General features: G+C 42.0%; 1 protein-coding gene across 1 annotated transcript in view; it reads right to left on the reverse strand.

Moving 5' to 3' along the window:
• Positions 1 to 11,637, reverse strand: part of KIAA1109 (KIAA1109 ortholog) — a 146,012-nt gene that overhangs the window by 122,804 nt on the left and 11,571 nt on the right. The window contains exons 5-7 of the mRNA XM_023520429.1: positions 4,387 to 4,584; positions 1,628 to 1,709; positions 1,085 to 1,278 (exon numbers count right to left, since the gene is read on the reverse strand). Of these exons, the coding sequence (XP_023376197.1) occupies positions 1,085 to 1,278; positions 1,628 to 1,709; positions 4,387 to 4,584 (474 nt within the window). The remainder of the gene's footprint in view (positions 1 to 1,084; positions 1,279 to 1,627; positions 1,710 to 4,386; positions 4,585 to 11,637) is intronic.

Consider the following 11,637-nt stretch of genomic DNA (forward strand, 5'->3'; position numbering starts at 1 on the left):
CTCTCTAGTAATATTCATAGTAATCCAGATTTATTTATTCAGTATTACAACTTTCACCCATAAATACCAGGGACTACACTGTTAATTGATTTAACAGGAGCCCTGAGTGCAGAGCCCACATTCCAGAAGATGCTGACAAAGTCCGTGGTCCTGCAGGGCGAGACCAGGCAGACCCGCAGCCTCCTGAGTGCTCCAATGGGGGACCCCTCTGTCATTCTAGCCAGACCCCAGAAAGTATAAGAGCAAGAAGTTGGCACTAAAAGGAATAATCCTGCTTTTCACGACCTCAGACACTTTGTTACCTACACACAAAGACAAAAGCTGGAACACAGTGGGAACTCATCATAAGAATCTAAATCACACAAATCCAACCACGGCTTCCTTCACGAAAAGAACAGAGGCTGCGACTCACAAAGATTACGAGCCCGCATCCCCCCATCAGCGTGTGGCCGTGAGTCAGGTGGGAGTTCCGTGTCTGCTGTGCCCTCTGTGTCCCAGTCCCTCCTAGGGAAGCACCCACCACACGAGGGTGAGTCCCACCGGCGTCACTAATTCGCCCTGTCTCCTGATGCAAGCGGCGACTTCCCGGAAGTGAAACGGATCTGGACAGCTGGTGGGACACTGACGGGCCTTAACCGTCAAGCACGCCTCTGACTCGCCAGGCGTCCAAGGTCATTTTGATTCAATTTTCAACTTTTCGTTAACTCAAAATGGGACTCGACTATAATTAATTTGTTAAATTTACTATGTATCCATCCTTTCTGGAAATAAAAACCTACCACTAATGTGTATTTTCAATATTAAACAGCAGGCCTTAATTGACCAAAGTAAGTTTCCCAAATACAGTGAAAAGCATAAAAGGGTAAAAACAAAATTACAGTTGCTATAGAAAAATATTTAAAATGAGAGGTTACCAATGGGCAGCACATCCATTTCCCTTATGAGGCATGACTACCCCGTTAATTGAAATATACCTCATCATCGCCGAACGTGTAGCAAAGAAATTAAAAGGATGCTAAACGTGCAACTGATGTCTGCACTGGACATAAAGAAGTTGTCTGCTACTTTCAGGAAACTTTCTTACTCATCGTTTTGAAGACCAACGTATCTGGGACTAGGAACAAGCATGACGCGGACGTTCTCGAGCTTCCCCTTCACAATATGCATGAACTGGTCCAGGCGGCTGGAGGGCGGCTTCGTGGTGTACGTTAAGAAAGCATCGTCGAAGTTGATGCACAGAGTCTGAGGCTGGTGATGGTTCCCGAAGGCCAAGCGCCCCTGGAAGCACATAGAGACGCTGTGCCGCACAGTTCAGACCGCACGGTTCCCTACACAAGCGTTTTCAAGCAATGACTCAATGATTTCGCTTTACAACTATACATATTTAAATTATTCTACTGAAAGACCTGTGTTTAAAGAAATTTGAAGCACTTGTAAATAAATAGCCTTTCGGGTCTAATAAATTTGTGCTAAAATGGTATTAGTGTTAAAATAATTCTTTCACTCCTTATGAAAACTGGAATCAAAAAAAAAAACCAAAATTATTTTCTTAAGTGAGGATTATTTTTGCAAAAATAAAAGTCTGTTATTAACCCACGAAACAGTAATTGTAGCAGAATTTACTTACTGTGCTCACATTGACTTTTATGACTGGAATAAGTGATCTCCATGAAGATGTGGGGTCTTGAGATTCCGTTTTTACTTTAACTCTGAGAAGAAAAAATAAAAACAGACATATATAAGAAAAAAACCTGCAGATACAGTTGACTTCCTCACAGTACACATTATTAATACCAGCCGGACTTTTCCAAATACATCTAAGGACTGTTCCAGTAAACAAAACAGTGACCATCTAAGAAGGTACTAGTAATCCTAAAATGTTTGTTGCAATGCCCTCCATCATGTGTCGGTTTTCAGACTGGCAAGATATAATAACAAAACTATGTCTTTTAGATGTTTTAATATTAAAAGTATAAATTATGACATGCTGTCATTACATCTTCCATTATGCCCGTTAACACTATAATGCAACATTTTACAAGACAGGCAAAAATATTAAAACAACAAATGACCAAGGTACAAGTTACTTTGATGTTTTCTACTGTTTTAAGCACTTCTGACAACTCAGCTGATCCTGTTCCTTCCCCAGTCCCACCACTTTGTACCAAAATAATGTCCTCCCAATAAAATGACAGGCCAAAAGAAAAAAAAAAATTGCCCATACACAAAAATTTAAGAAATGAAACTTTCATAGCAATTCACTGAAGAGTTCGGACAAAAACATATCCCTTAATATAACTCGGTGACTCCTAAATCACACTTCTGAGGCCACCCCCACTAAGGTGGCCCCAGGGCTTAAAAATAAATTCAGAACTGACCTCACTACCTCCCCAAACCTCCTCTTTCTCTAAGGCTCCCTGACGGAGCAGGACAACTGGTTAACCTAGAAATGTGGCCTCACGATGTCTCATCCCCTCACTCATTCTCCACATCTAATCCACCCTATCTCAGGGGCTCCTTTGCCCAAGTACCTCCAATCCATCCACTCTTCTCCCTTCCCCTTCCTACCAACGCAGCAGGTGACCCTCTCTTCCCTGAATTGTTACGACACCCTTCCTGGCCTCCCTGCCTCCTCCATTCTCATCCCCTCCGCTCATGCCGCAGCGTTACTGGCCTGAGGTAAAGCCAAGTGTTGAACACCTGGACCCTGCAAACCATTTTAGTCTAATGTGTCCCCTCAAGTGGTCCGCTCCAGCATCGGCAAATAACTTCTCTATTGCACAGGACGTTTCTCCTCTAGGGAAGACTCGTCCTTGCTTTCTTTGCCTAACCCTGTCACCCTTCAGGTCCCAGCCCTCCCTGACCTGTGTGTGCCCACGGAATATTATTCCTGTCCGTATGGTAACACTTCTGGCACTAGAATTTCCTATTAACTATTCTAACTCCCATACTAGGCTACAAATTTCCTCAAGGCAGGAGAGCTGTCATATTCCCAATACTCACAGTACCTCAGCTCAATGCCTGGCATCGAATATTTAATATTTAATTAATAATAAATGTCCTCATCATCTATGTAAAAACCTATTAGATATGTAGGTATGTAAGGCTCTTCGACATTCAAAAATCAATTAACATTAACCAGCTAAAAATGAAAAATCAAATGATCATATCAATACATGCAGAAAAATCATTTCACAAAATCCAACACCCATTCATGATTAAAATCTCTCAGTAAATTAGGAATAGAGGGAAGCTTCCTCATCTTGATAAAGAACATCTGCAAGACACCCTCCAGTTAACATCATACTTAATGGTGAGAAACTAGAAACGTTCCCACTAAAATCAGGCACAGAGCAAGGATGTCCCCTCACCACCCCTTTTCGACTTTGTATTGGAAGTTCTAGCTGATGCAATAAGAAAAATAAAAGTACACACATTAGAAAGGAAGAAATAAGGCTTTGTTTGCAGAAGACATATTAGTCTATGCAGAAAGTCTAAAAAAACTGATCAAAAAAACTGTTAGAATAAGTGATTACAGCAAAGTGTCAGGATACGAGGTTTACAAGTCAATCACTCTCCTCTACACCAGCAATGAATACGTGAAATTTGAAATTAAAAACACAGTAACATTCACATTAGCATCACAAAAACGAAATACTTAGGTATAAAGTTAACAATACATGAACAAGGTCTACGTGAGAACCACAAAACTCTGATGAAAGATATCAAACTAAATAAATGGAGAGATAGTCCATGTTCATGAATAGGAAGACAGATATTGTCAAGATGTCGGTTTTTCCAAATTTGATTTATAGATTCAGTGCAATCTCAATCGAAATCCCACCAAGTTATGTTGTGGACAAGTGATTCCAAAGTTTATACGAAGAGGCAAAAGATCCAGAATAGTTGACACAATATAAAGGAGAAAAAGAAAACTGGAGGACCGACACCACGTGACTTCTAGCCGCACTGTAAGCGACAGTAACCAAAACAGTGAGGCACTGGTGACAAAGACAAGCCATGCAATGGGACAGTGCCCAGAAACAGACGAAAGCACGTATCTGCACATGCACCTTCAATCTGCATGTGCATGTGTATATTTATGTATGTGCATTCGAAAACATAAAATACAACTTGATAATAGTAGCTATCAATATGGAAGGAAGTAGGGCTGGTGAGCAGGAGAAGAGGACTTTTTTTTACATGACATAATTCTGTATTATTTGAATTTGTAAAAGAATTATAGAATTATTTATGTGAATAAAAGTCTTAGTTAATCTACGAAGAAAGATTAGGCTGTGATTAGATGAACAGCGTCAAGGATATTCTAATGAAAGCAAATGTTTAAATGCTGGACGTTAATAAAATTCGAGTATGACAATGAACCTTTCAATTTTGGACTGGGTTCTTGTTCTTCCATTTTCCCGTGTTTTATCATCCTCTTTCTTAGGTGGAATTATTGTTGGCTCCAAACCAAACATTTCTTGAAGACGTCCATAAAGATCCGAACGATTATAGACATGAAATTCGAAGTCATTGACTGTGATGTATAATCTGGTTTCTGCCTTCGGATCTAAAGACACCAATTACAAAAAATGCTCTTAGTCAACTTTAAAACATTAGTAAAAATTTCTATCAAATCTTTTTTCACAGCTATAGTAACTCAAATTATTTATTTTAAAACAGAATTCTATGATAAAGAGAATTATTTTAAAAATATGTAAAACACTGGCAAAAGAAAGGAAAAAGTTGATGTCACTAGAGCATTTTAATTTAGCATTCTAAAACAACAGTGATTAATAAACCCACATATAAAGGGATAGATGTTCCCTCCACTGAGGAAACAATCTCAGAGCATCACAGGTCAACCAAGGACAGAAGGCAGTCAGCGCTTTCTTTTGTTATGGACCAGACATGTGGTTTTTGAGACTTCTTTTTAAACCTTTATCCATTTTTATCCCTATAGAACAAACTCAACTGAAAGACAATTAAAATGAGATATGACCAGTTAGAGCAATTTAGTTTTTAAAAGGGGTAAAGAGAATTGTTATTAACTTTCATTTTAGTTTAACTGTGGTTTAAATTGTTATTAACTTCCATTTTAGCTTCACCGTGGTTTAAATATGCAGTGCATGCCTGTGAGAAGGCACCAAATTCCACCAAAATTAATTTCTTCTCAATTATTAGCAAAAAGGCATATGATACGTTAAATACTCCAAATAAGTATGAATTTTAGTTTAAACAAATGAAAAATACACTGCCACTCATATTTCAAAAATAAAGTAAGGAAAATAAATAACATTCATTTTTACATGGCAATACTTATAGCTCTACTCATCTTGGTGTTTTCATTATTTCCTAAGATAATTGATAAAAAGGAGATAAACCTAATCCTTCAAACATCTAATGTTTTGGAGCTGTAACTTTTCTGGTATTTTTAAAATGTCTCTTGACCTATGTATTCTATTTCTTCAGATTTATCACATGACTAAAAGCTAAGACAAGCCCCTAAACTACGATATCAAGGGTGTTTACCCCTTTTTCTTGCTGTAGGTCAAATTTTTTAAAAGTAGGAAATAAACTAGTTTTTAATACAAATGAGTACACAAAATACATATGCATTCTAAGACTTGATAATAAATATCATTACCCACCTTTTACATAAGTAAATCAAACTCTAGCCCTCATTGGGTATAAACCTTTCCTCGGTAATCATCCAACCCTCTCCCTAAAATGCCAGAGTCAAACTCTGATGTCTAAGAAACGTCCCCCACTTGACACATCCATCTCATCGGCTGATTTTCCCACGCGTACCCGTCCCGTGGCATCCCCCAGCTTCTCAGCAGCAAGTCAACCTTTCCCACTGCTCAGGCCAAGAATCTGACTGCTCCTTCTCTCTTCCCTGCCCCGGACACTATGAGCAACTCCTGTCAGCTTTTCCTTCCACATAGCCCCACACTCCAAACCCTCCTCAGCACTCTGGCCCAGGTCGCCATCGACTTTCACTTCTGATGCAGCACGACAGCCCCACCCGGAGTCCCTGCTTCCGCCCTTACTCCCCTCTGACTGTGCTTTCCGCACTGGCCAGACCTTCAAAACAAAGAAAAAACAAATAAACCTAGCTAGGGTCACATCACTCTTCTCTTCTCTCATGTTCTAGCAGCTTCTCCTCTGCTCAGACTAAGAGCAAGGTCCTGTAAGCGACGTCTAAAATCCTACAGACTCACGCTCTTCCCTCCTGATGCTCACTCCGAGCGAGCGGCCCCACTTCTGGTAACGACAGGAACACGGCGACCAGGACACGCTCCTCCGGGACCGGCACAGTCACTCGCCTCCTCGCCCGCTTCGTGTCTATCTATCCACTACCAGTGCAGCCTTTCCTGACTTCCCCGGTGGCTTGCCCCGCACCCTACCGACCCGGCCCTCCCCCTCCTCATTCCCCCATGCTGTCCACAGTCACCGGCTGCTTTCTGAGTCCCTCCCACTCAGCTGCTTGAACGGGGGCATCCGTCAGAGGAGGGACTCGTTTTGCTCACTGCTGGATCCCTGGCGCCTAGAACAACTTAGTATAGGGAAAGGCTTGTTTGTATGGCGGGAAACAGCGCGCCCACTACAAGTCCTACCGCTGAGTAAAACTAAAACATCCACAAATGGATCTCTGACTTTTCGACAACCCGATGTATAAAAACATAATAAATGCAAAGTAGAATCTTTTTCTATTCCCATATTGATCTATCCAAGTAAGAATCGATTATCATAAATCCTTCAAGGTCATAAACAACTCAATCACAGTTTACCCCGAAACTCATTTAGGTCATGGTTTTGGTTTTACTTACAGAACAGTTTAATATAATCCTTGAATACAAATGCCTTGATCATTAGGATCAAGACTGTCCAGACTGGTGGATGAGCTGCAGCAGCAGCAGCAACGGGGAAAATCAAGCGTGTGGACCAGCCCCTACGTGGATCCGTGGCCCCGCGGTGAAGGACAGACAGACAGTGGTCGCATAACAATGGAAACACGATTGCTCCCGATTTCCTCTCACCCGCTGGGTGTGTGAAACTGATTCTCTCCTTTCAACAGAACTGATGTAAGAACACGGCTGCATTAACTCGTGAAGGACAGCAAGACGCAAAGACAGAGGTACTGATGTCTGAACGTATTTTGACAACACTGACAACACTAAATGTTTAACACTAAAACACTGCAGGATCCCTCAACAATCCCCGTCCCGTTTCCAAAGCTTTTTTTTTTTTTTTTTTTTGCACTATTATTGAGTCACCTTCCCCGTAGAGTGCAAACTCCGTTAGAGAAGCGTTTACTAGCACATCCCTGGTGCCTAAAACGATGCCTGGTATGTAGGAGGCCTCAACAAATAGGTTAAATCGTTAAACAGAGACAATATGTGGGGTTTTCTTTAACCAGGTTGAACAAAATGCCTAGATTATTCTTTTCCTCCAAAAAAAAAAGCACTTTAGAAAAATAATGAATACATACTGAGTCTGTAAGCAATTTAAAAGCACCTATTGGTTTCATATTTTAACAGAGAAAGATTTAGCTGACTTCACATCCCACGTTTAAAATCTATTCTATTGTTTCAATCTGTTTCACCTGAATTAACAATATCCCAGCCAGCAAGCTGTGTGCTCAAACAGCAGATCAGATCTCCAGGCCTGGTTAGTCCCCATGCTTACATGGCCTGTACTAGGACCTTTGGCTGGGATCTTTTAGGCCAATGACCTGCTTTCTGCTATCCCCAGGGGCAGTCTATACAGCATACCCTTCCCGACCTCAAGCCCTAACCCAATATACACACATAGGCGCAAAGTCCTGGCACACTCACAGCGTCACCCTCACAGAGCCCATCATGCAGGGGCGCCCCACACACATGTGCCCTGTTAACCTGGAAGGTATCCTTATAAATAAATACCGCCCCTAACAGAGAGACAAGCACCTTCTCAAAGACAGAGGGACACCTTTTCCAAAGGTACGTATCTCTCACAGACGCGTGTGTGCACATACACACACACACACACACACACACGCAGAGCTTCTTTTAAAAAAAACTGGAGACTTCTGTACTGAAGTCTCCAGGAACTAGAGAAAAGTGGGACATAAATGGCAGTAAGGATATAAAATTGGTTCCCTGTAAGTTGGATCTCATTTACGAATGATGTACCTGAGACAGGCACCTCAGCCACGCTGAGACTCGGTTTTCTCATCTATAAGATGAGATATCTCTACCTACCTGCAGGATTGTTGTACACAATAAATACTAGTTCCCTTGTCTTTGCAGTTCAAATTCTTACTAGTCACATCAATTATGGAGTCACAAAGTTATAAATGAGCACGTAAAATAGAGTTGTGGAGTTTTTTTCTATTGCAAACAATGGCGCACAAAAAATATAAAGGAATGATGAAGACAAAATAATTTAAATATTCTCAAATATTAAGAATATAAAATATCCAAAAATTATATTTCTGTTCTACATTACTATCAGAACTACAGAAAGCAAGCAGGGACATAGAAATACATTAACATTAAGAATAACAAAAAAATTTCAAGACACAAAGAACTGGCAGGAGAACCTGCCAAGGACGGACCAGTATTTGAACTACTTCTATTAATGTGGGGTGTCTGCACCTGTGGTGGTGATTACATTTTCCTTACATCATCTGAAATGAGCTAAGTTCATGTCACTCCCCTGCTCAAAACCCTTTAACGGCGGGGGCTGCCAGGTGTTCAATATCCTTTTACACAGCTTCCAAATCGCCCCTCAGCATCCCCCACCTCACATTTACCACCAAACCGAGTCATCTGCTCATTCCTTAACATAACCCGCTTTCTGCCCCCAAGCCGTTGGTCGAGCCAGGTGGAGCTACCCGGTTCCACTCCACCTCCAGCTGCACCCCTCTCCTCCCGGTCGTCACCGCGCACGCTGCTTAAGAGGTGGGACTGTCACGACAGCCCCTCATCTCCCGCTCTGCCTCCCGGCAGACAGCATCCCACCACGACCCCGCCGGGAGCACACCGACTGGTCCCCAACAAAGGCATCACTCTGACGGCAGTCCTCAAAACACACCATGGGCGCCCTCTCTTTTTAAATTACAGTTGTTTACAAGCATGTCTCCCTTAAACAGATTCAGCTAACACCCATTCCTCTTATTTTTAACAGTCCCCTCCAGTTTAACACAATGATCCCTAAGTGAATGCAAACTTTAGTTTGTAAGTGAAGGCATTTATAAACTAAATCGGAGGCGGCCACACCGGGCCTGCTCAGAGTTAACAAAAAGTACCAAAAGCTGGGACCAAACGTAAAGGAACGTGGCCGTGAGGGGTGAGGTCTGGCCATGTCTGAGGTACATGTAAGATACCTTTCCTCAGAGACCACCCTTCAGGCTGACAGCCAAGTAAAACATAAAAAATAAGAGTGTTCTCGCCACATGATTTAACATGGGTAATAACAGTGTAGGAAAGTGACTCAAATTTTGAATTTATTCATATTTTTTTTGAGAAGTCAAAACTTATAAGGTTCCCAGGGCACTGATACGTTGAGTATCTGAAGAACAATTCTTTTTCCTATGAGAACGTTTATAGCAAGTGCCAAGCAGAGAGGTAAAAGGCTGGCTAGACAAACAACACTGTAAAGTCACGGACCAGGGACCGTAAGTACCACACGGACGGCCTCAGCCACAGATGAGACTGCAGGAGGCTCGCTGCGCACGCCCACGGGACACTTCCGTCACGTGATCTCAGCGCACCTCTGTGCAAAATTATCTAATAACTCTACGTTTGTGAAAACTTTTCCCGCACGGGAAATCTGCCCATTAACCTCTCCAGACGTCCTGACTTCGTTAATCCTACAGGCACCAAGTTCTCATCAGTTCACACCAGCCTTTTCAAGGAAGAGGACATCACGTATTCCAACAAGAGGGCGGAAAGTTATGTGGGAGCAGGGCAATGACAGTAAGAAAAAAAAAACGACTAAATAATAGTGAAGTAATAGTGACATCTACAGTAATTAAGGCCAGCTCAAACTTCGAAGCTCAACAAACTTGTGGAACTTTAAATCTATTCTCTCATAGGAACAAAGTTATGATGGGAAGATTCCCAGGTAACCCCCCCAACACACAAAAACACCATTTCAGAATCGCCACGTGGGGTGCCAGAAACACAGGTGGCCCCGACGGCTAGGCAGAGGTGGGGGTCGCGTCCCCTGCCGACCCTGTTCCCCCAGGACCCACCCGACACCTCCGGGAGCAACACAGCTGACCCTTGAACTGCACGGGTCCAGTTACACGCAGACTTTGTTCAATGAATGCTGTAAATGTGTTTTCTCTTGTGATTTTCTTAACTTTCTTTTCTCTAGCTTATTTTATTGTGAGAATATGGTATATAATACATATAACATATAAAACCTGTGCTAATGGACTGGTTATGTTATCAGCAAGGCTTCCAGTCAACAGTAGGCTATTAGTAGTTAAGTTTTGAAGAGTCGAAAGTGATATATGGATTTGCAACTGCACGGGGGAGGGGGCTGGTCAGTGCCCCCAACCCCTGCATGGTTCAGGGGTCCCCTGCAGTCATCGAAGTATGGTCCAGGGACCTGTGCGGTGCTCCCAAGGCCCTCTCCAGAGAACCAAATGGTCAAAACCATTTTGGTAGTGTTATTATACTGAGATGTTTGGTTTTCCTCAGTGGAGTTTTTTTAAAGGCTCCATGAAGTACGATACTTCAACAGACTCACTGAAACAGGGGAGACTTCACTTATCTTCTATTAAGCCAGACATTAAAAAGATTTGCAAAATATAAAACAATAACACATTTTTTTTTTGCTTTGGAAAGTTATTTTTCATAAAGTGTGTTATTTATTTTAGTATGTAATGGAGTACAGATATTTTTAACGAAATAAAAATGTTTTATAATTATCAGGCTTAATTTCAAATGTAGTAAAATAAATATCGATATGTTATATAAATAAAAGCTTTTTGGGGTCCTGAATAACGCAGAAGAACGTAATGGGTCTTGAGAACAAAGAGTGTGACAACTGCTACTCCAGAGAGTAAAGACAAGGTCTCCTGTCCCTCGAAGCCCCTGGTACGGTCAGCGTCAGCAGGAGGGTTAGCCGCAGACCAGAGCACTCAGAGCCGTGAGATAAAGGTCTGGGGAGAAACTGTGAGATGTTGGTAGAATACCGATGATCCAAGAACCGGAAGACAGTCTAGAGCCCACCTGTCCTCTTTTCTGCTCGTCCTTGCCACACTAGATAAATAAGAACTAGCAGCAGCATCAGGCAGAGGCATGAATAAAGGACATCGAAGCTGAAAAGCAAAGGCGCCTTAGCAGAAGGGTTAAAGAGTGCTGGAAAGGCCGCTGGACCAGGTTAGGTCGACCGACGCGGCAGGGGGTGAGGCCAGCAACGTGGCTCAGGGTCATGTGGAGGGTGGCCCTTAATAAATAACAGCCTAAGTAACCACATTTTACCAGGCAAGAGGAAAGCTGCTAAAGGGTTTTCAGCCAACGGTGATAAAATCAAAGTTTTGTAAACTCCAAAGCTTTTAAAAATATTTTTACCTATTATAAAATGTGAAACATTTCAATATCCATAAATGAAAACTGACTATATGATCAAAGA

Source organism: Pteropus vampyrus, unplaced genomic scaffold (assembly GCF_000151845.1).
Source record: "Pteropus vampyrus isolate Shadow unplaced genomic scaffold, Pvam_2.0 Scaffold263, whole genome shotgun sequence".
In the NCBI taxonomy this organism is placed as follows: Eukaryota; Metazoa; Chordata; class Mammalia; order Chiroptera; family Pteropodidae; genus Pteropus; species Pteropus vampyrus.